The sequence below is a fragment of the Ixodes scapularis genome, unplaced genomic scaffold, assembly GCF_016920785.2.
Source record: "Ixodes scapularis isolate PalLabHiFi unplaced genomic scaffold, ASM1692078v2 PGA_scaffold8__174_contigs__length_109621045, whole genome shotgun sequence".
Classification (NCBI taxonomy): Eukaryota; Metazoa; Arthropoda; class Arachnida; order Ixodida; family Ixodidae; genus Ixodes; species Ixodes scapularis.
The window spans coordinates 97,612,756-97,637,163 of NW_024609883.1; the positions used below are offsets into that span (position 1 = coordinate 97,612,756).

Below are 24,408 nucleotides of genomic sequence, written 5' to 3' on the forward strand. Positions count from 1 at the left end.
ACCGCCCCGAGGCGCGCAGTGCTGCTTTGCATTGAGAAGCTGCAACAGTCTTATCTACAATGGAAAAGGAAAGGCTGCCGGGGCCTTGTTGCGAAAAATTCTCTAAACAGATTAGCACCAATGTAAAAAACTATAATCGTGAGGAGCAAACTCTCCGGACCGTTTCTGAAAACAAATTCAATAAACCGAAAGGCGACCTCCAATTTGCGGAAACACTTGCAGGTAGGCAACTTTCTTGTTACTTTGAATAATACTTACAGTTATAAAAAAAGAATAATTATAGCTCGTCTATATCTTCCAGCTGAAACACGCTCAAGTAAATCGTGAAATCGAGGCGTCCAAGAGGCCGCAGTTTTGGAATAATTCGCGGATTCTAATTTTCGTGACGCGGTGCGGTCGCGATATAGATTCCAATGTGTTTACATTTTTTTTCGCGAATTGTAGGCGATTCGCTAAATTCGCGAAAATAAAGTCGTTTGCAGTGTATCATGAATTTTTCGAGGTTGTTCTTGCCACGCTAAATTCAAATCGGCCTTCTTTATGAGACGCACAACATCGATACAATCATTGCTATCCTAATGATTAGCTACATGACGATCCTAAATTTATTATTTATCTCAGGAGCTTTTTGGGTGTTACCGTGCACTGAATTAACCCAGAATCCCTGGCAATAGAGTTGCTGCTATTGTGACACTAGTTTTGTGGAAGCGACCACAGTTCGTGTGCTACGGTTACCCACATCCGGCATGTTACAAGTCCACAGACAGGGAGAGGCAGCGAATCATCGTGGCTGCAATGTTTTCATAAGTTGTCGTATCCTTTAAATGTTTGACGTCGTTTACAAGTTTCTCTTAGCCATTTTTACGTGAGTTTTATGATACCAGTACTGTCGCATATTTGTTTCCTTGTATTATTTTTAAGTTTATTTTTTCAATAGGTTTGACTTGGATACCATTTGCATAAGCTCTAAGGAGATTCACCTCGCACCTGTGAATTTTGTCGCCATTTTTTATGTTTTGAGAATATATGAACGCAGGAGTCCATTACTCCAAACTATTAAGTTCTATAATCCATTTAACAAATTTCATAAAAGGAAAGTACAATGCGTGACATTTATACAGCGGCCATATAACTCGTTTACAGTTATATGGCTTAATGTGGGGGGTAACTCTCAGAAATAAGTAATTGTAAAGTAATTGCATTACTTTTAAAAAGTAATTTGTAATTGCAATGAACTACTTTTGCGTAGTAGTAATTGTAATTGTAGTTAAACTACTTTTGGAGCTAAGTAATTGTAATTGTAATTAAATTACATTTTGAAAGTAATTTACCCATGTATGTCCTGGACCTAGTCGCTGGGAAGCATAAACGGTTCAGCTTCCCTCCCCCTCTGAAACCTACAGGTTTATATATTTCATGTCATAGAAACACAAGCCCTCCTCTAAACAGCAAAGTTTTTTTCTTTTTTTTTTGGATTATAAATTTTGTTTTTTGATGAACCTTGTTTGTAGAATACTGTCTCCTTTGCTTTTCATTTTGCCACTGTGACCTCGAAATTCATAGTTCTTCAGATAAATCATAATTGACAAAAATTTTCATGGCGAATGTTTTACGGATTAATCTGAAGAGACAACGTAATAGTAATAGCATAAGGCTGACTTAGTACTAGCGATTTCAATAGCTCGTAAGTGAAGCTATCATTAACATGTCGTTAATACTAATGGTATAATGCCAAGTCACTAGCAGTCTCACTAGATCTAGGCGAAGAACGGTTGTGTTCTCATCAAAGAAGAGGCATATAGAAAATGCTGCAGTCCTTGTGTATGTGTGTTGGTATTCTTGAACTCTGTAGAGACGGGTCACCACGGAAAGCCATAGGCCCACACCCATAGGTCTGTGATGTGTCGCAAATTACCAGTACATACAAATACTCACGAGGGTCTGTAAAGACCGTGCTCTTGGATGTAGGTGATCACCGAGTCCTGAAGCAGGTACTTGACACTTTCACCACGGGCCAAAGCACGTCTGCATGCAGAGCACCGTGCTCTCAACCGACACTGGCCGTGACTAAACCTCCAACGTCGGCTAAGCATTTTCTGCAACGTTTTGAGATTGCTAATGTTTCTCCACTTTGATTCTTTTAAAGGAGCATTTCAAAAGCTCCACTGCTGGTGAACAAGTTGGATCTTCCCAACACTTCACTTTTAGACAAAAACTTATTATCCTCCCAAGAAAAAAAAAACAATTAAAAACGCCATTACTTAAGCTACGCACCAAGCAGGAACTGAAAACTTCAAAAGCACAGTGTGTGCTGGTCGAGAAGCTAGAACAAGCACAACATTCTAGATGTTTAGTTAATATAAGCCGTAAGAGAGCAGGATGGTGACTACCTGGAGGACACTTTAATACTCCATTAACCCATAAGCTGATGGAGTGGTAAGATCTATGCACATGCTAAACCAATGAACCGCCTGCCTTTCATCGCCTGAGCCTGCTCTCTGCGCATGAGTATGGGCAGGATCATAATCGCGTAGTGAAAGATCGACGAACGACTAGTCCGACGAGCTCGGCTTCTACCGCCCTGTCAGCGTAGCAGTGAGCTGAATTAGTGAACACCCTTGGGTGTGAACACCCTTGGGTGTGAGAGTAACATGTGAAAGAAGATGACATGAACGGGCCTCACCTGATTCCTGTGGAGCTGATGTCATTGGTCATCCATTCCGTCACCAGGTGAATGTTATGCTGCAACACAGAAAAACGATGATGGAGGGCCCATGCCATGTAGCGAGCTGAAGGCCTCACTGAACGCTAAATGAAGCGGGGAGTCCTAAAACTCCTAAAGTCTCTAATTAACTTCTTTGACGCGCATCGTAGCCACGCACGCCATGCTGTTTTCTTTTGTATTACAATTTGTTCTGTGTCCACAACGATGTGCCGATAGATTCAAAAAAAAAATCAATATTTCGCAGAGGAGAAACAAACAATGAACATTAGCCTAGCACTACCAAAAGAAAAATTCTTTTGATAGGATAAATGCATTTATCTTCTAGGCGTCGGTCCTCAGATTTCTTTGTGGCTCGCAAAGCACTCCTGCCTAGCAGTCGGCAGAGCAAAAAAAAATCTTGTCGACTCGCAAGGCAAAGCAAAAGGCAACGACGGTTCCAAGTCTACTACATGCAGTAGGCTCGCAATAATTCAAGCTAGGACATTTCATACTTCCGGTTTATTCAAACAGATTTTAAAATTTTGGTTGTCCCGCTTTGTTTTTAGTTATACAGTCAAACCCGTTTATAACGAACAGCAGGAAACGCTACGATCAGTTCGATATAGCAAGTAGTTCGATATAGCAAAAAACATTTACAACGAACTTCCACGATGAGTTCGCTGTAAGGCAAAAGCTTCTTTCTTTCTCATCTCTTCACTTCCGCCTTGTAACAACGTGCTGTAAAGTTTTTTTGTTTTTTTTGCATGTGTGCAGAGTTTGTTTTTTTAGCTTATCTCCCCTTCTGAATCGCTTCCCTTCTTGAGCAAACGCTTTGGGATGAAAAGATTGTTTTTTCTGTGCGTGCATGGGGAGTGTATTTTTTTAGATTTTCCCCATTCTGAATCGCTTCTCTTTGCTCAATTTTGTTCGCACCGCAAGCTTTTGGAATTTTCTCTTTTCCCCCCCTCTTTTTTTTTCTGGGAGAGGGAGGGGGGAGGGACATTCTGGAAGACAATTGTATGCGCGTTTTTGGAAGCCTTCCCGGGGCGAAAGAGTTCGATATAGCCAATATGCTGTTCGTTATAAAACATACATTTTACATGCATTTTTCTTTAAATTTTCCGTGAGTTCGATATCGACAAGAATTCGCTGTACGTGGGTTCGTTCTAAACGGGTTTCACTGTACATGACGGGGAAAGCAGCTCGGGAACAAACACGACAGGACAATGCTGTACTCGCAATTGAAGAATTTTAATAAAGGAAACAAAGACAGAAAAAAACATACACAATATCGTAAAAGATTGCACAAAAACAAAGGATTACTCTCGCCAACCGTGAAGCGTGTCAATAAACTACTCGTTCACTACGTGACTCATTTTTTGCCGCAGGAAGGAAATCTCTTTGGCTGACAGCGCCAATGACGGTTCACTAAGACATGAATGACCATGACACAAAATGTGTAAGGCCTCAACGATCTTGTCATGTAACAGGTGCTACGTGGGGCAGACAGGAAGATGTCTGAATGATAGATTACGAGAACATTCATATTCGCTCGGAGCTACGGTTGGGGGGCTTTTGCCCATTCATTGCAGAAAGTGCAAGTGTCGGCCTGACTTTGGCGGAGTCACTGTTCCGGGCGCGCGCACAAAGATAGGGCGGCGAGAGAGACCATTGAGGCCTTCCACATTTTGTGTCATGGTCATTCATGTCTTAGTGAGCCGTCATTGGCGCTGTCAGCCAAAGAGATTTCCTTCCTGCGGCAAAAAATGAGTCACATAGTGAACGGGTAGTTTATTGACACGCTTCACGGTTGGCAAGAGAGATCCTTTGTTTTTGTGCGATCTTTTAAGATACTGTGCATGTTTTTTACAGCGGGGCTGTTAACGGCTAGGTTCCCCAGTATGGTATCCGGTATCAAACGCCTATCGACACAAACCCACCTGGACAGCTACCGCCATCTATAAGCGACGGCGGCAAGCACACAATAGTTGGGCACGTCGGTGGGAATTCATTGTAGGAAACAGCGCGAAAAACAGACGACGACAAAGAAGAAGCTCACGTAACGAGCGCAGCGCTCGTCATGTGTGTTTCTTCGTCCTCGTCTCTTTTGTGCGCTGTTTCCTACGCTTGTATCAGTTTCGGTTAGGACTTGGGATGGGTCGGCCGTGCGCCCTTTCGGGGAAAGAAGACTAGCTGCCGAAGGAGCGGCGACGTACGCAGCAGCGTGAATGGGTCCACCACCGCTGCAAAGCTGCTGTCGCCCCGACTTACACTGCGTCGAGCGCTTCGGATTCCCTTGCCAAAAAGGACCACATTGCTTGCCTGGAAAGCCTCCGCCGAGAACAGAACCAGCGATGTAAAGATCGCCGGCGGACCAACGCCACGGACGACGATCGTGCCGCGGAGGACAAGCGCAAGTGCGAGGCCCGGCGACGACTGCACTCCACGCCGACTGAACAGTTCCTGGGCGCGACGGCGAGTTTGGGAGTTCGTGGATTACCTGTTTGGCATCACGTGCGCCGTGTGCGACCGACTCTGGTTCGCCGGAGATATATCCGCGATCAGCGGCATGTCGGACGAGAAGAAACGGGAAACGGGCACGTGCACGTTGCGGCAGTATATCGAGTACTGCTCCGCTGGTCTTCCTTCTTCACAAAAGTGGAAAGACTGAACGCTTTTCTGTCTTTGTTTCCTTTATTAAAATTCTTCAGTTGCGAGTACAGCATCGTCCTGTCGTGTTTGTTCCTATTCATAGTCCGTGTTTTCTGAGCTGTTTTCTCCATCATGTATAACGTCAACCAACTGGCCCAGTTGACCACCTTATTTGTTTTTAATGCATTTATAAGTCGCTTAATTTAAAGCGGCGTTTTCGTGTAATTCATACTTTTTGTTCTAGCAGCCCCGTTGAGCGCGCTTCCTACCACGCACCGGTGCACTGCGGAGAAACAACACCCATGGAAGCGAGCTCCGTGGGTGTTGCTTCTCCGCAGTGCAGCGGTGCTCAATAAGAAGCGCGCTCAACGGGACTGATAGTTCACAATAGACGTAGACAACTTCTTCGCTGGACGAAGAAATTCAATTTTGTATTGAGGTGTCATCTACTGTCTAAACAGTCCACAACAGACAACATTTTTGAGGGACGAATAATTTTGTCTCACACATCTCGCCAATGTCTTATGCGTGGCATACCTGCTCATGATTAGATATGTCCGTGTAGAGAGAATCATCAAATATCTGCTTTGTACGTGTAGCCACCCATATAACAAATCATAATTTCATCTTGCATCATATTTAGGTAAATTTCTGATAATTCAAAGTTCTGATAATTCAAGCAAAATACGTGGCTTCCTGGAGTTTGAAGAAATTAAGTCTACTGTGTGTGCGGGACAAGAGCCGAGTGAGAACCAACTTGGAAATGGGCATGCAACACTCACCCTATTACGGTAGAGGCAGTCCGTCTCGTAGATGAAGCGAGCAGCGTCGCAGCCTGACCGTGTCACCACCACCAGGCCAAACTGGGACACGAGGTGCTCTATCTTCAGAACGAGTCGGAAGGGAACAGGAGACGTGAGGGCTTGCGGTGATCCTTTCTAACACGATTAGTCATGTGTGAATAGTGTATTTTGAGTTCAAAGAGAATTCTGTAATGTCGGGAGTCATTGCCCACCCCCTGCCACCTGAAATTCATAAAAAAAAGTGGGATGGGCCATGTCTCAACAAGTAAGCACAAAAAAAGTTAAAAAAAGCTACAAAAAACGACCATTTATCTGTACATATCTAGCGCTGCAGCACAAGACACATTAGACTCAAAACAGCTTTTGTTTGATGCAAGAAATGCTCATGACAATGTTTTACTATCGCGAAGTCCATTGCTTGCATACACGAGCTCTTGTTGCGTGAAACACACTTTTAACACCGCTACGTTCTCTTCGTTAGTAAAAAAGAGTCAACAAGAAAATAGAAGATCCAACCAGGTACGAGCGAGCGAGCGAGCAGGTGAAAGAAGTGACGAAGGGCGATGCCTGTGTCTTCATGTATGCCGTAGACAGTGGGGGTCCCCTACGCGCTGTTTGGGTATAAGAAACCCCTGCCTGAAAGGCAAGCTGTTTTTTGGCTGCTTGGTAGCCAAGGTTATGTTTTACTTTAAAGGTCAATACTTCTTTTTCCTGTTTCCATTTCGGGCATGGGCGAAAGAAAGCAGGGTGAGCTCCACTATAGTTTACACATTTAAGTTCAATTTTGCAGATGTCCGCCACATGGTCAGTACCACGGCACTTTTCACACGTTTCTCGGCCGCGGCAGTTCTGGGAACCATGCCCAAAAAGATGGCAGCGGAAACACCGCTAAATATTTGGAATGAAAGGGCGGACTCTACAGTTCAAGTACCCTGCCTTCACAATAGATGGAAGAGCATGGAGTTCAAATGCGAGTGAGATGTCGGGTTGGTTTTTCTTGTCCATCACGTTTTAAAGTGATCCGTCGAACAGCTACAACAGCACACTTGAACAGACCTTTGAGGATCTCCTCTTCACTGCATTCGAGAAGGTCATCTTCTCAGATTACACCATGAACAGCATTCAGGGTACAATGGGGGGTTACAGTAACCTAGTAGTAATCTCCCAGGCTTGTCATCTTCAGAAGTGCTGTGCTCTGCAGCTAATTTCCTACCTCAACAAGGATGTCTCCAGCTAGCTCCTTTGCCTTATAACATTTTCCAATCACTTGTTTTAAGTGCTTTGCAATAAAAAAGGGAGAAACTTTTGACAAATGCAGTGTCACTTGTAGAGTGAGCTCAAAAAATCGCTCAGGATTTAGGAGCGCAGGAAGCCATAAAAAGGTAAGGATGTTCGGAATCCACGATGCACCACACCAAACCGAGCCCAAGAAGGGGTTAGGTAATGCACCATAGCAAGAAGGGTTCCTGGAGACATTACTGTAACAGTGCTGCCGGGAAACTATAACCAAGTGTGGATCTGGACGAGGGCATCTGTCGCCACCCAAGGTTAGCCCTTGCTGCCAAAGAAGGTGAAAGAGGAAAGAAGGGCCGATAAAGAAAAAAGGCAAAGGTAGGAGAGGAGAAGAAAGGCAACTGACTGAATCATGCTGGTCGGGCCAAGCCAGGACATTCGTCTACAAAAGCAGGGGACGAAGCGGTATATTGCCTCTCCCCATGGGGCCCCGAAGGGTCCGAACGTACCCCAGGCTCAGCTTGATCACCGAGATCCCCTTTTAACCGAACACGGGTTAAGCCACGTACAGCCAGGCGAGGCTGGGTGAACCCACATGGCTCAGGGTTTGTAGTGATGCCACTCACCAAGCACCTACTAAAGCAGGTACCCCCTGCGTGTGGGTAAAGGGGGCCCACGTGTCTGGGGTCGGTGGTGACGCCACGCACCAAGCACCTGGGTGCAAGCGCCCACTGCAAGGAGCTTTTTGCACCGGATCGTGCGCTCTGGTGCAAAATAGATAAGCTTGATGCACGCACGCCGGTGTGGGGCAGTGAAGCTTGATGTATGCGTGCCTGTGCGAACCGGTAAAGCTTGACGCAAGAGTGCTCGTGCAAAGCGGTGAAGTTTGACATAAGAGTGCTGGTGCAAAGCGGTGAAGATTGATGCAAGACACCGAAGAATTCTGACTCTTACTCTCGAATTATTCAAGGTTATTCGCACACCTTTGCAGAAAAAGCTCGAACTGTGAACAAGATGACGAATAAAGTCGCACGTACAAGCACCAGCCCTTGAATATGATATTAAAGGGGCACTGACACGTCAAAATCATATTTTTTTTTATTATCCGAAACGGTCGAAAACGATGCCGGGACATTACCCTCAAAATTTGAAATTTGGGAATTCAGTATTCGTGAAGTAAAAAAACAATTTCCAAATGCCGAATTCGAAGTTCCCGCGCGATCGGCGCCGGTGCCTTGACGTCAAAAATTAAGGAGACCTGAGAGTCCCCTTTCCTGTCACCACTCCCTGCTGTTGCCATGGCGACCCAAAGCGAAGAGGAAAGGAGCGAGCGCCGGCTAGCGCCGGCGTTGCGGCGGACCGGTTTTGAGCGGTGTCGCCTGTTTTCCGTTGGAGGATACAAATCCAGGAGACGGCACCACAACGAACTCCCGATTTTTGGTATTTCAAAAAGAAGGGCCGTAGTGCGTTCGCAATTGCGTTAAAAAACATGTTTTAGGATTGCCGTCATTAAATGTTATAAAGATGCTGCCTACAAAGCTTCTAAATTTCCTGATTTTTGACGTCACCGATCAAAAGAAGCGAGGAGGCGAAAAGCGGGAAAATCAAACGCCAAAAATAAAAAGGTGCGCGTGCGCGCGGGAAAATTTTTTTTCGCGATGCGGTTTTTTTTGCGTGTCTATGGCTGCAACTTGCATCGTTTTAGACAATAAAAATAAATACGACCTTTGGGGTGTCAGTGCCCCTTTAAACCTCGAGACTGAGATAGAACAAAGTTTAAACAGAATGGGGACAGACATCATCACTGTCTGGCTCCGTTTTGTCTCCTTTTTTTGTTTTAAGTCTGATCTTCCTCAGTCTTAGGGTTCACCATTATGTTCTTCAATATACAGCAGCTCGCCTGCACTCTAAGCATTGTTTTCAACAGTTCTTGCTGTATGTGTGCCTTTATTAATCCGTGTCTTGTTCACACTTTTGAGCTCATTTACCTAACAACAAACCAACCAGCTCGTACTAAAGTCGTCATGCATAATTTTATAGGATTGGTTGCATTCTTACGAATGCCACAAAGGAGATGGTCCCCCGTAGCACATGCGATTCAACCCACTCACGTCGGCGTCCTTCCAGAGTCCGGGTACGCTGAACGACTGGAGGAGGTCTGCCCCACAGAGAAGCATCACGCCAATGGGAGAGGCCTCTGCAAGAACAGGCATCGAGTCCCGCCAGCTCCCGTCTGAACCTAGGGAGAAGTGACCCCGGCTGCACTCTATGATTCCATGCACCGCCACTCAGCTGTGCTAACGCACGTTGGACAACAGTTCCCGGCTCCTCAGACCCGACATGCTGGAGAGAGAGGCTGGCTCACCGTTCAAGTTGTCCGTCCTCCGGCGTTTATGGGGGGCTCCGTCGACCCTCTGCTGGTGGCTTTCTCTCAGGGCATCCAAGTGGTGTTGCAAGACGCGCCGTGTCTCTGTCCACCCTTCCTGGCTGCACTCCCACGTGTCCAGCCTGCAAATGGATCGGATTGTGGTGGCGTAATCCACCGTAACTCGTGAGCAAAACTAAAACAAAAACTAAAAACCTAAACACGGTTGCCTTGGCATGCACCTCTCGTCAAAACCTTGCCACAGTGTTTCCAGCCCAACATCTTCGAACAGATGGTAAATCGTCTGCATTTGGATAAACGGTCGCAATATGCGATGGCAAAGCCATCTACTGTGGCACAATATCTGTATGGCATTTATACCCTTACAAACTTTGAAAATATAAGGCACTCGGAAGCTTCAACAAAAAGGGCGTAAACAAATCGGCGATCGAAGGAACGATCTATAACTGCTGACGCTTTTCTGAGCGTCGGCAGTTCTTTTCTTTTCGGTGCAGTGCCCCGAGCACAACATTTTACGCTCTCCCGGAAAGGTAGTTTTGGTCTGGATTCGAGGAGCCAAATCTTCAGAGTGTATTAGATTCAACTTCAGTGTCTGGAAACAAACTCAAACTACTCAAACAGTTGCACATAGTCGTGTGGCTGACCCGAAGGAACTGTGTGCCATAGGCTGCCACTCGAGATACAGTGTCTGGAACATGTCTGCAACTGGCGTGTTTACCACGGCAACAAAAGTGGTCCCTCGATTGTCGCCCGACGATGTCGCAGAAGTGTCATGCTGTCGCCGGTCGCGATTCTGGTGGAATCCCAGAGTACCGGTGGTGTATGTAGTACACGCCTGTTCTACTGCAGGTCACTCTGCAGCTTGACGGTCCATGGAAGTTTTGGCAGCCAGGAGTTGGGACGCCGCAACGACCGGCGACACTCGCATTCGCTCGTGCTCTTCGTCAGCATTTCTACGAACGACCGATGGGACCGCGACATCCGACAGCAGGACACTCCGGCTTTTGTCACGACGTTTGTTGCCGCCTCAAGGATTAGGCCTACCGGTTAAAGAAGCGTTCCAGGCACCATACTTTATAGAGGCTTCTTTGGGGGGATCTTGGTGCACATCTCTCACCTGACCCAGTCGTTGGTGAGAAGGGCCAGGTTGAGCATGGCGCAGCGGTGTCGCGCAGACACCAGGCCCGCCTTGCCGTAGGCGTCGCTCACGGGAGATATCAGGCCACCAATCACCTCAACGGGTGGAGAGACGCCATTCTGGAGATGGTCCCTGGCCAACTCTGCGGAGCGAGCGCCACAATGTCCTCGCGAGGCATATGGTAGACGAGTATGAAACCGAGCACTTTCACGTTTAAGCCCCAGGTACTTTTTACATTATTCTTTTCGTTGCGTGAGGATCTAGGGAGCATGAGGGAACAGCAGAAGGGTAGGGAGCACTCTAGGGAAAACAGAGCTAGGGAAATGGAGAAAAACCAGGGAGAGAGGATGTGTGGATGGCAGGACGTGCGAGGAGGTGACAGTTGGGACTAGGACAATAAGGCCCGCTTCAGACAAGGCAATTTCACCCAGCAACTTGACGTGACAACACCAGCAACACGGGCCGCTTGCTTTTACATGCAGCAACCGAATTGCTGCGACTTGCCATCATCATCATTCAATTTTATTTTTCTTGCGCTATTTAGATGCACAGTTACGTGCTATAAACATGTTTTTTTTGTATTTTTAAATGGTGTTGAGAATACTAAGCCGTCTTTCCTGAAACGGTTTGTTCCTAAAAAATGTTCCATTTAAAACCAGAATTAGGTCGTTAGTTGCCATCATCCCCGTCACTGGGTGTCACGTGAAAATATTGCGTCGCTGATTGGCTGCTGCTGCTCCAAACGTCTCCAAGTTGTCCGATTTGCTCGTCCGTTTCGAGCCGGACCCGTGTGTCTATGCTGGTGGTGCAAACTTCATTGCAAAGATAACTTCATCAGTCTTCCATTGGCTGCTGCTCCTCGGAAAGAGCTGTGACGTCGTGGTAAAGTTCTGGCGATAAAGTTGGGTGTATGCTCCTCGAAATTGCAGTTTTTCGTGAAGTCAGAATGTCGTCACAATGAAGCTGTTTCTTTTAAGAAAACTTCAACAGTTTGGGAGCTCAATGATGAGAGAGTTATCAGTAAATAGGAAGAAACAAGCAACCCCACAGTGAAAGAAAAAGAAGACCTACTATAGGCCTTTGTGATCAGGCATGTTTTTTATAATAAGAAAGTTGACAGTCAGTGTTGTTCTCTCCCCTGTGTCCTTGTATTTTTTAACTATTTTTCATCCTGAGTGAAGACGGCGGAACTGTGTTGTGCGCTCCTGCTATGTCGGCAATCCGAACGCACATTTCGCGAGCACTGCGACGCCTTTGAACGTTCCGAAGATAGGTTCGTCGGACAGCATCGTTCGACGAAGGAAGCAGGGAGATGGCTATGCATTAAGCTCCGTCCCGATCTTCAACCAGACCGAAAAACAGTATGCGTAATAACTGCCGAGCAGCGGGTGTTGTGTGCTCACCGACTGTACGCGGCTGGCGGCTTCCAAGGGACGGTGGCAAGCAACGAGTCTATTGCCGTGCACCAAACCACAGCGTGCAGGGCACTTCACGCTGTCACCACTGCGATCGTCAAACGTCTTGCCGATCGCTGGTTTCGTTTTCCTAGCACGGAGGACGAGAAGGCCAAAGCTTTGCAAACATGTAATCAATAGGCATGTCGAGCTGTCGGTTCGAGCAGCAAGCACCTTGCCTTTTACGCTTTGCTACCGGAGTGAAAGCGTCAGAAGAAAAAACAGCGGAGCAGAAACGGCGTGAACCTCGAACGCTGGTTCAGAGTTACAAATAAACGCAAACTATTTATAATAAAATAATGTATGTTATTTATTTATTTTGAATATGGGGTTCTCTTGATTTACTGTGCATCTTTGTTTTGTTTCCTTCCCCCCCCAAAAAATAGCACCGCAGTCGACGATGCACGTGCTCCCCAGATTTCTCTATGGGGACTTCCTTGTTCCTCAAAATCTATGAGGTTTCAAGATAACAAGTGCCGTGAACCATGATGTCACTGTGAAATTGCACCCCCAATGAAGTGTTGGGTGCTTGTGAAGTTATGGCTCCTCCCCCATGGCCGCGTCACAATGAACTTAGTTTATGGGCCGGGGACGTAGAACATTGTTGTTCGGCTCACTTCGGCTCCGGCGGCCCGATTTCCGTCCGAAACCGGTTCGCAAACCCTCTGTCCTGGCAAAAATGCTGCCCGGCTCTATCGCCGGGACGGGGTAAAAAACGACTGTGTGAATGAGGCCTTATGCTTCCGATTGCCTCCTGCCACACATGTCCGCCGCTGCCGCCATCGTTGCTCGCTAGGTTAATTTGTTTTCCGCGGGTTCTCCCTGGTTCTACCTACGAAGCTGATCACGAGGTATGAAAGTCCCTATGTGCGTACCTTTGTACTGCTTACGTAGCTCGCGTGCCGTGAGCGAAGAAGCTGGTAGCGTAGCTCCCGTTATCGATAGGTAGCGCAGGTCACTTCCTCGATTTTTAGTTCGTGCAGCCACCGCCTGGTGCCGTGGGCAAGTGGAAAAGGTTCATTGGTTGCTGCGTGTGAATGCGGACAACCCGTGTTGCTGGTGTTGCGACGTCAAGTTGCTGGGCGAAATTGCCCCATCTGAAGCGGGCCTAAAGAGGAGTTGACCGTATGACCTGTTTGGAGTGTGGTCGGGTCACCTAACAGGTGTTTGATATACGAATAAAAAGTAATTGCTCCAATGAGGAAGGTATTGCACACAACGCGACATTGTTAGTATGAACAAACAATCCCCAGTTTTTCCTGCTTTTCTTTTAAACTTATGAAGCTGCGATAAAAGCTAATAGTCCGGCTGAAAGTGTTCATTCCGAGAAATAAGCTATAATGAAATTTAGGCCCGTTAATACTGTGTCCGAGTAAAATGCAAAAAAAGCGCCGATGTCGTGTTCGCACTAAGAATGTCGCGCAGTGTGCGTGCTTCATATCGCAAATGTGAGCCAATGTAAACTCGACTATAAAATATAACGAACAAGCGGTGCTGACGAGAAGACGTATCAATAAACGCTGTGGCTGGCGTTGCGTCCGGACGGAGCAACCGATAAGACGATTGCTACAGAAGATCCCAACGCCTTCTCGTCGAGATCAACGTCATCCGGAACACCTACAACGCTTCCATCGATATCTGCGCCGGGAACAAAGCATTGCCGGCACATGACGTCCACTCGTGAAATGACAGGTCGCACAAAATCTACCGTGAAATGAGTGGGGATCCAACGTCGGACCTACCGAACATTCGGAGGTGCATGTTCGTGACGGGATTGAAAGATCCGCAAGCCACGAGCACTGTCCTCTTCCGCATAGGGATTTCTTGCAGTAGACGCCTAAAAGACACACACTAAAAATAAAATAGTAATTATAAATAAGGACTAGTGCGATGACCGTCAAAGGTCAAAGCAAAGAGATCAGCGAGCTGCACCACCTCAGCAGGCATACACACGCAACAGAACAGAAACGACGGACCTGGATTTGGGGGGGATTGGATTGGCTTTGGGCAGGTTGCAGGCAGGTTGGGAGGGTTGGGCTCAAACAGGCTCAAAGGCCAAAAGAACTGCCCTTCACCATCGGATAAAAATAATAAAATTGTGCTATTATTTCTGTAAAGAATTTATCACTTTGTTTATACTACTTCAGTAACACTGTTTTTTGTTGTTGTTCTTAATTTTAGTGCGGCAACGGCGGCTGCAGAAGCAGCAGCAGCACGCTAACGGCGCATGGACGGCGTAGATGGAGCGGGGAGCGACGACGACGTCTTCCTTTCAGCTTCTTCGCGGTGTGTTCTCTCCTTGGCTGGCTGAATGGGGCTGCGGGTCTGAATGAACTCTCGGTCCATTCATCCGACCTAGCCGTTCGTTCGTCACAAGGCAAGACAGGCACGAAGGCCGATGGTGTGGCAGTGAGTCTCTGCTACTCTGCGTGTCCACCATGGCTGGCGCCGACGCACGACACTTGTCGCGGTGCGTCCATACGTCACGCTTGGCCCCCTAAAACTGCGGCTGCAAGCTTCTCTCTTCGCCTGACGTCGGCACCTCAGGTAAATCGGGTAAACCGCGAACCCAGTTTTAGGGGAAAGAGAGTTTGTTACAACGATGCACCGTGGAGTCGAATCGATGAACTGCGCCGGTGACTTCGCTCAATGTTGGGTGCGACTCGAACTACGGATCACTCTACCGCCGACGCGATACTTGTGTAGTATCAAGCTCAGTGTGGTTCTGCTTGGTGTCGGTGAAGCTATAGCCGGCTGACACCATTTCGAATTTATGAGTGGAACCTTCGTTAGCGTTTGTCATAGCTTGACCCGATGTTTGGTATTAGTGGAACACTGTCAATTGTTTGTCCACCTCCGGTACGACGACACATGGGCTCGATTAATCTTGTATTTGATGACTGGAGATGCTAGTGGGGCACCTTACATTAAGCGATGACCGAACTTTCATGCCGAGACATTGTCATGGCATAGACTCGGGAGTGAGGTTATGATCCTCCTTGTGATTAATATGAACTAGAAATTGTTTAAAATGAGCCCGAATGAACTGTATCCCCTTCTGCATCTCCATTGATTAATGCTTGACTTTTCCCGACAAATCATGTGCAAAAGACAGTGGGTGTGCAGGCGAGCGTGATAGCTAATCATGTTGTATAACACCTGTGACTTATAGCATATAACTCCTTCTACTAAAAAGTTTTCAATTTCTTCCACCACAGTCTCGGGTGTTATACGACGAAATCACGTGCATTTCTTTTTTTCTTTTATAAAAAGTTTAATGAGGTTCGCCACATGTAAATATCTATGCACGTCGAAAGCTGAAACTGTTTGACAGGTCTCCAGCCCGTAACATGGCTTACGCTAACTTTAAAACATCGTCTAAAGGCATTCTTTACGATGAGGCATTCACACTCGTTTCTTATGTCCCTATCTACAACATTTTGAGCATACAGAACTCACATTTATGCGCAGCTTAGAGTTGTCAAACTTGGCTCTTGAAAAAGCTAATAAAATTCAGACTTAAACTTCCTAAGGACTTGCAGCAACCAAACTGTTCGAGCTACAATAAAAGGTTTGGATCTACTTGAAACATGATAATCGATTGTGATTTACCCTTTGTGAATATAGGTCCATTAGGTACTTAATAGTCATAGTTGTCACCGTAAAGACTGTAGTGACACCAGCGAACGACTACTATGTTCAAAGTGTCCCACAAAAAAAAAAAAAAAAAAAAAAAAAAAGATTTTTTAAAAAATAGACAATGGGTTGCCAGACACAGTCGCACAGATACTTTGGTGTTTGGGCACCACATCTTTACGGTGCCTGAAACGCGTCTCCAACTGTGCGTGTGTATCGCACGCTAAAATATAGTCCCTCGATTTCTGCTCAAGGACATTGTGGTAGCGTCCTGTTGCCGCCAGCCACGATCCTGGTAGCGCCACGGCAGTCCTGGCAGATGTGGGAGACTCTGCTGCAGGTAGCTCTTTAGCCCTACAGTCCACGTAAGCTTTGGCAGACAGGACTTGGGACCTCGCAACAAGAGTGCCACTTGAAAACCCCTTTTGACATATGGGCAGGATAGAAGGCCAAATTCACTGGTCGAAGACGCTTTCCATTCACTGTAACGTCACCGTTAAAATGAGTGCCTTGAGCCATCCTTGTTTCGCCGTGTTGGGCTTGCGAGTGAGTGTGGTTGCCAACTGAACAGGGAATGAACGGTGTGCAGAGCAGCCATGACGGTGGGCCCTCTGGTGTCCGAGATCTGCTTCACGTTCGTGCTCGCCGCCTTCCTGCTCCACCGGTATGGCAACTTCGCCCAGCACCACCTGCTGGTGACCGTGAGCGTGTTTGTCGCCTGGTACTTCTCATTCATCATCATCTTCATCCTTCCGCTGGATGTCTCCACGGTAAGGAGTCTATCTTATATTTTATTTTCATAATGCCGCGAGCCAATATTGTGGCCCAAGCCAGAGTGGCTGTAATGTTTATAGTACAGAACTAAAGTGCCTGTTGAGATTGACGGAGCTCCAGTCGTGCATTAAGGGCCGATTCACAAACTTGCGACTGCTTATAGCGGTGTGCTTTAATACATTTTAGTATCTTTCGCAACAAGAGAACACAGTGCCGCCGTATATTGGGTAGCCGTAGAACTCTTACCTTGTTTTTCTGCTCATCACTCTTTCTTTTTTAGCTTGAAATGCATTTGACAATGTTATAAACAACCATTTCTCGCAGATAGTATGTACATTTGATCTCGCAAATATCGCAAAACCTTCCCTCTAGTGAATTGCAGTTCCAGGGTCATTTCATAGATGGCGCCAGCATGACAGTGAGTTCTCCCATCGTAAGAGATCACAAGAACTTGGTCCTAAGCAAACGCGAGTGCGCAAACGGGCCTTAAGGGGTGCTTTAACAAAATTCTAGCTCCTATTTTATTGCCTAAATTTCAACTCTGTTTTGGCCACACCACAGAGGCACCAATGTTTTGTTCGAAAAGACACCAACAAGTTATCTAAAACGAAAAAATTTATTACAAGATTGCACCCAGTAAATGTTCCCGATTGTCGTACATCAAACTTTCCATAAAGGCAGCGTTGCTACCTGAAAGTACGGCACCGAGCTCCGAGCACGTAGGCTGCCAAACTTGGCCGAACCATGGCACCCACAGTGTAGCCGAACTGGATTTTCCTTTTCCCCCACACCTATTCAACCCCTGCGGGGAGTGGGCATGTCGAATGGTCAGGTTGTAACGCGTCGACGTCGCCAAGTGGCGAAGCTCACAACCACGCCAGCCTCGCCGCAGTCTTGCCCGTGGAGTTAAACATGGCGTCACAAACGCTCTGGAGGCAGCGAATCTTCCTAGACGCATCGCGCTTTCCGACGGCTGCTCTTGGAGCGCTCGCTGGAATATGCCGTTTAGAACGAAAAATATAGCCATCCGTTTAAAGTACAAACGTGCGATTGTCATTAGCAGATTTTGAGAAGTATATTTTATTTTTACTTTTAGTAGTGTCCCTTTGGGGGTGGGAGTGAAGGAATACAGTTGTTGCTTACACGTGGTGTCATGTTAGGGGTCATTTCTAATTCTTGCAAAAAAAAACAAATTTGGTGGTACAAAATTGATGCTTGAGAAGCTCTCAGCAGCAGAGCCATCACAAGGGCTGATGACATGGTGTCGATGCAAGCCACGTATTGTGAAGTGTGATTTACATAAGCTCTGTGAGCTGTTCAGCGGGCAGTTCTGTTTGTGGAACTGCTAGCCAAGGATAGGTTTATCTGGGATACTTAGGCAGTACAGGTGCAATAACCAACAGTTGTTCCAACAAGTGTTTGCTATAACGACATGCAAATTGAGAGAATTGAATCGTTGTTGGCACTAAAATGCATCTATTTGGCAGGAACTTGTGCCGCTCATATTCTTGAGTTTTTAAAAGCTGCTATGCTCGGAGCAGAAATCATTCGGGCCAGGGGGATAGCTATCACTTTGCTTTTTAGTGTGTATCGAGCAACGGAAGCTCTTCTGATTTGACCCGACTTTGCACCCGATTGACGATAGGCTTCAGTAGTGTTCTTAGCTTAATTTGAAAGGTTGGCACGCACGCTTTGTATTCCGTGCTGACTTTTTGCTGTCATTGTCTTTCCAGACGGCATTCAGGCAGTGCCTGCACGACAGCGAGTCTCACAGCAGCAATCACCACCTTCCCTGGGTGGAAAATGACACCACTGGCAACGTCACGGTCCCACCAGCCATTCCATTACCAGGTGAGTCAGGCTTGCCATGCCAGACAACCTTTTAAGGGGGGACACTGGCTAGAGGTCGAACTTCTTAACTACTGAAGTGATCGGAACGAAATTTCGCAGGGGAGGTTTAGCTTCAGATGTAGGTGTACTGTGCAAACTTTCAGCTCTCTAGGGCAAATTTACATACCTGCATAAGATGATGTGTCACTCTTCATTAAGAAATCTATGCAAATGAAGCTATTAAGCACTGTTTTGAGTGCTTGAATATAAAGTGGGGAATATGGGACCTCGGGCTGTCTAGTTTTAATAACTTAAATGTAAATATTTCAGGAAGAGTTATTACCTCAAAATATGAAATGCACATCTGTCCTATGTGAATTTTAAAAAACTTAGTTTTTTTATCACTGAGGGCTTCAACTTAAAACAAAATAAAGTACATAGCCCGAGCCCGATTCCCCAGTAAATTTCAGTTCAGAAACATGTTGATTGTGGTGTCAGAATACTTTCACCATTGAACAAAAGATTCCTTCGTATGAAATTTGCAGCAAAAAGTGGAACTGAGAAAAATGCATTTAAACATCGAACTCCTCTACTTTTTTACTGCCTCACAACGTGTTGAAAATATTTTATATCAACTCAAATATCTGGCATATGGTTATCAAATTTGGTGTAAGGGTGTATAATTAGTTTCCAAAACTGAAAACGTCAAAATCAAAAAATGAATTTTTTCCAAAAAATAAAAAATTTAGGTTTATGTCTCCCCTTAAGATCATTTAGGGACATTTTGTTGGGTTATAGTGTGTCGTCTCCTTTTTTAACAATAGGCTGCATTGCTTGGCTGCATTGCTTGGCTGCATTGCCAACCCTAACTGGTTGTCAGGCGTTAGAAACAAACTTTAACCACAAAGAAAAGAGGAGGTTGTTGAGGAAGTACTTGATACAGAAGGAAGTTGGGGTGAGTCACAGACAGTTGTTACATACCCTTGATGCCTTTGCTTTCTTCAATGGACGTGTGAAGTACTATTACTAAATTTTGTGTCTTGCAACTGCTATTGGTCGGTCAAGTAGCTTAAAAATACTGAGGGGTACTGAATATGTGATTATTAAAAACTGAGTGTGTTGGTAAGGTTACACATGAAAGAATAAACACATGGGACGGAGCACAGAGAGAAGGATAAAAATTCTTGAAGGAAAGAGAAACGTGAGAAGTGAAAAGAGTTGAAAATAAAATACATGATTTCTGTATTTGGAAAATGAGATTTGAATCTGATTGGAAAAACACTGAAATCAGATATTTTATTTCCATCCCTTTCCCCTTCTGACTTTGCCCTTTCCTTCAAGATTTCCTGACGCCTTTGAGGGATGTTTTTTTTTTTCATTGCTGTTTGTTGCTTGTTGAGCGATGTCGTCTTCTGTGCTCCATCGTATGTGTTTAGTCTTTCCTCTGTAAATTTATAAGTGACTCCCATTCTATGCAAGTTTGGAACATGATCATTGTTGCTGCAAATGGTTTTGGATGTGGGCTTTGTAAAAACGGGAAGAAAATTTTTCCAAAGTAGTTGGGGATGAGAGGCAGTGTAACACTTACGGCTAACATCCCAACGGGGTATGCCAATTATCTGTCATTTTCTCTTAATTCCGATATGACTAGGGTGACCATATTCCTCAAGGTAGAAAACGGGACATCCCAGCGGGGGGAAGAGAGAGGGGCGTGCACTAAATATTGAGATTGGGAGAACAAACTTGTTTGAATAACTGGTCCTATTTCAAAACTTTGCCATATTGCACCCTGGAACAGTCACACTCACATTTCATTTCCATGCACCCATTTGGAAGGTGTTTGTGGGCAAGAACAGTTCTAAATTTGACTCTCTGGATAAATGTTTTAAAGTAGCTACGGTAATTTTTGTAAACTACCGTAATATCCCGAGTCATCGCCCACCCCCCTACCACCTGAAATTCATTAAAAAAGTGGGGTGGGCCATGTCTCGGTGGGTGAGCACAAACACTTAAAAAAAGCGGAAAAAACCGCCTATTTTTCTCTGCGTATCTAGCGCTGATGAACAAGCGATACATCAAACTCAAAACTCGATTTAGTTTCATTGTTTTATACAAAAAAATGCTCACGAAAGAATATTTTACTATAGCGAAGTCCGTTGCTTGCATACGCGCTAGAAACACCGCCGATCTGCATATAGCGCGAACGTTTGTTCCGTGAAAGAATGTCACCACTATGTTCTCCTAGTTAGTAAAAAAAAAAAAAGAAAGAAAAGTCTACAAGAAAATAGAAAAACCGACCAGGCGCAACGAGCAAGCGAGCGAGCGGACCAAAGAAGCGACCAAGAGCAATGCTGGGAAAGCGGGAAAGCCGGCGGTCGCGTTGGCAAATACTTTGGCGTCGGGCCAAGTCGGGCGCCTTGTCAATTGCAAGCTCTTGCGCAACTTTCTTGTTTGGTGCGTACATACGTGCGTCCGTGCCCGGCGGGCTATCAATGCACGGTTGGGACGCTCTGCAAACGTCTGTGTAGGGCGTTCCAGCAAAGCTTTATTTACGCGTTGGCTTTGCCTAAAATATTGCACAACCGCGGTCGCGACGGGCGGGAAGAAGGAGCGGGTTCGCGGTGACCTTATTTCGGCGGAGACAGACTTTGACCTAACACTCCGCGATTACATTAACAAACTCTTATTTTGTTATCTCCATCGTTTTCTTTTCGCACGGATACACGACCACTTTGGGGTCGCTCACGGAGGTAAACAAAAAGAAGTGTCTTTCCCTCCTTTGTTTTACTTTGTCACGGACGTCCTCGAACTGTAAGGTCCGCGGCTGCGTCATTCGGGTAGGATGAGTGTTCGCGGATCGCAGAGTCCGCGCTGGGGTATTTGAAGGGGTGGGCGATGACTCGGTGTTTTATCGGAAATCGATATTGGCCCAAAAAATGGGGTGGGCGATGGCTCGGGGATGGGCGATGGCTCGGGATATTACGGTATACTTGTAACGAGTAGGCATAGTTCCGGTTTGCTTCAACCCGCTCGGTGGCAATTTCAAAACTATGCACTCCTGCGAAAACGGGACATGGTTTTTTATTGGGACAAAAAGACGGGACGGCAAAAGTGGACCTCAAAAACGGGACTGTCCCGGCCAAAACGGGACGTCTGGTCACCCTAGATATGACCCCACTTTCAGTTGGAGAGGTTGAGGGTGCTTTAGTGCCTCATAGAGGGTGTACATGTTGCAATGGCTCGCTGTCGTACTCTGGCACAGACGGGTGCCATGCGCCATGGAGCTTTGTCCCCGAGGGCGTGCTCCAAAGCCTCTGGAGGGTCGTCTATTGGACCTCACAAGCCCTTACTTGGTGAGTGCCAGCTGGGTCTGGGCTCTTGCACGGGGGTGTCGGAGGAGCTCCTTCCCGATACGGGCCTCTAGGAACGAGCGGCTGCATACTTGGCGTGCAGTGGTAGTTACAGTCGGGACATAACCTAGCAGTGAGCTCATGACAAGGTTTCCTTGTTTTTGGCGTTTATTTTTCTTGGATTTCTGGGGCTTTTGTTCTAGGGGGGGGGGTATTTTTTCTTTGGATCAAATGTCCTTTTGGTGTCGATTTTCGGTGTTGTACAGGAAATCAATGGTAAAGAAGACAAGACACGGTCCCCAACCTCCGTGGAACATGCACATGACACAAATGCTTAGAAAATGCCCCGACGAGAGAAGGAAAGGGGTTAGGGGTCGTGGTTCCCAAACAACGAAACAGACTCACCGTAGTTCGGTGGGGGCTGTATTCTGGGTGAAAGCAAAACAAAGCTTTAAATAACAAGTTCTTTTTGCGAAGGTTATTTTTTTTCTAGGGTTGTGCGAATGTTAGAATTTTCTAATAGCAGTTTCGAATAATACGTTATTCAATATTTGCTTCGAGATGAACTGTGGTATTCTTACTTTTCGAAGTGTTGGTCGCGGTGGGTTAGCCCCTTTGAGTGCGCTTCTCACCAATCGCTTGTGCTCTGCAAGGGAGCAACACTCGTGGACTTCGCGGGCATTGCTTCTTTGCAGTGCACGGGTGCTCGGGGAAAAGCGCACTCAACGGGGGGCTAGGTGGCTGCGATTATGCGAGAGTATATCTTAGGCAGCGTTGTCTTGAGAAATCATGTTCATCATTCGTCGGAATTAAAAACAGCGCGGAAAGACGAGGACCAGGCAAAGAAGTGACACGGACGTAGCCGTGTCACTTCTTTGTCTGGTCCTCGTCTTTCCGCGCTGTCTTTTATTCCAAAGTGTGTACCAACTCGCCCAAGTCTCAACTTTGTCATCATTCGTGCCTGTTTCTTTTTTTTGGCATATTGAAATTGAAGGGAAAATATTTACGTATAGCGAGCAGATTTATAGGTCCCCTCGATTGGGATAGGTGCCACAAATTTGTTGTTTACATACTACAGTTTATCGATAAAGTTATATTAAAGTTAACTGAGCTTAGAAGTGAACAAGTGGAAGCTCAGGAGCAATCTTTGCGAGTTCAGCTTGGTTTTCATTTAAGCATGGTGCAGTAGTGAAAGGCTCGAAGAAAATATTTGATATTCAATCTAAAAATATTCGGCCAAAACCACTACCGTAGAATACCGTGCATCCACCCATACCACAATAAGTGCCCATACCCAAATTTGTAAGATCTGAGAAAATGTGCACAGTACATTTATATGTAGAATTGATGACCGGACAAGCGCCCATCCCCAATTTTTTCATTACTATCTCAAAATTTTGAGTGGGCGCTTGCCCGGTATTTTACGGTAGTCGCTTCGAATTTGCTTTAAACTCAAAGTCCACTATTTGCACATGACTAGCCTTTCCTATTTCAAGACTGCTCCAATTCGTTTTTTTTTTTTTTTTGGTTTTTCACACTTTTGATAAAACTGGCTCAGGGATCAATTTTCTGAGTTTATCTGTACATACTGAAAACATGGAACTCCAGTTGTAACCCTGTTTGATGGGTGGGGTAGACATACAGTGGAACCTTGTTGATATGTTCCTGGTTTTTACATTTTCCCTGCCTTTACATTCAAAGCCTCCGGTCCCGCTGAGCTCCCAGCCCTTGGGGTCCTTCTTGTTTTTCATGTTTTCCCGAATTTCACATTTTTTCCCCGCTGTCCCCCGAGGAACATATCAAAGAGGTTCTACTCTAGTCATACAAAACCTATTTGAAGGCAAGCCCAGACATCAAAGCGAATGTTAAGAAAAGGAAAGGCTAAGTTTGAAAGCTTGTTCCGCTCGTGTCACTGTAACTTGTCTTTGGCAGACGGTGGTTTGAATGTCAAATGCGGCATTCTGATGACACCGCCCGAGCAAGCGTTTCTAAATCCGGCTCTTGTGTGCGTGTGGCTCCGCAGGATCATCCTGCCCCTCATGCAGTCCTACTCGACGGCGGGAGAGTTCACGGTGATGGGCAAGCTGAAGAGGGCGCTCATCGAGAACGCCATCTACTACGGCAGCTACCTCCTCATTTTTGGGGTTTTACTCGTCTACGTGGCCCTCCAGCCGGGCATTAGCCTGGATGCGTGAGTGGCCGCCCGGTTTCTTTTAGGTCCGATTTTGGTCGCCGCATGAGCAAAAACTAATTTGCCTCTCGCGGAGCGAGCGGAGATGGCATTCATAGACGGTTTGTCTGCTGAGGCGAGCGAAGAATGCAATGCGTCAGCTACGAAGCACCATTTGCAGAAGGAAATAAAGTGACAAACATTGTACGTTGTCTGCTAGCAGACCGTAAAAAAGTTGATAATCTGCTACGAATTGAGCGCTGCGGCAAAGTGAGATT

At 46.1% G+C, this 24,408-nt stretch overlaps 2 protein-coding genes across 7 annotated transcripts in view; one reads left to right on the forward strand and one right to left on the reverse strand.

Annotated features, from left to right (window-relative positions):
* The window catches only part of LOC120849293 (nicotinamide/nicotinic acid mononucleotide adenylyltransferase 3), a 17,966-nt gene extending 3,618 nt beyond the window's left edge, over positions 1-14,348 (reverse strand). Inside the window, exons 1-7 of one of the 5 annotated variants that reach the window (XM_040221502.3) lie at positions 14,113-14,216; positions 10,896-11,058; positions 9,758-9,900; positions 9,504-9,589; positions 6,139-6,240; positions 2,684-2,742; positions 1,936-2,025 (exon numbers count right to left, since the gene is read on the reverse strand). In XM_040221502.3, the coding sequence (XP_040077436.1) occupies positions 1,936-2,025; positions 2,684-2,742; positions 6,139-6,240; positions 9,504-9,589; positions 9,758-9,900; positions 10,896-11,058; positions 14,113-14,185 (716 nt within the window). In that variant the 5' untranslated portion in view covers positions 14,186-14,216. Of the gene's footprint in view, positions 1-1,935; positions 2,743-6,138; positions 6,295-9,503; positions 9,632-9,757; positions 9,901-10,895; positions 11,059-14,112 lie in introns of all 5 variants that reach the window. The other 4 variants (XR_005717902.2, XR_005717901.2, XR_006076729.1 and 1 more) reach the window with 4 other exon arrangements.
* Positions 14,033-24,408, forward strand: part of LOC120849290 (G-protein coupled receptor-associated protein LMBRD2B) — a 32,045-nt gene continuing 21,669 nt past the window's right edge. The window contains exons 1-5 of one of the 2 annotated variants that reach the window (XM_040221493.3): positions 14,033-14,917; positions 16,596-16,776; positions 18,514-18,631; positions 21,873-21,963; positions 23,984-24,151. In XM_040221493.3, the coding sequence (XP_040077427.1) occupies positions 16,603-16,776; positions 18,514-18,631; positions 21,873-21,963; positions 23,984-24,151 (551 nt within the window). In that variant the 5' untranslated portion in view covers positions 14,033-14,917; positions 16,596-16,602. The remainder of the gene's footprint in view (positions 14,918-16,595; positions 16,777-18,513; positions 18,632-21,872; positions 21,964-23,983; positions 24,152-24,408) is intronic. The other variant, XM_040221496.3, reaches the window with a different exon arrangement.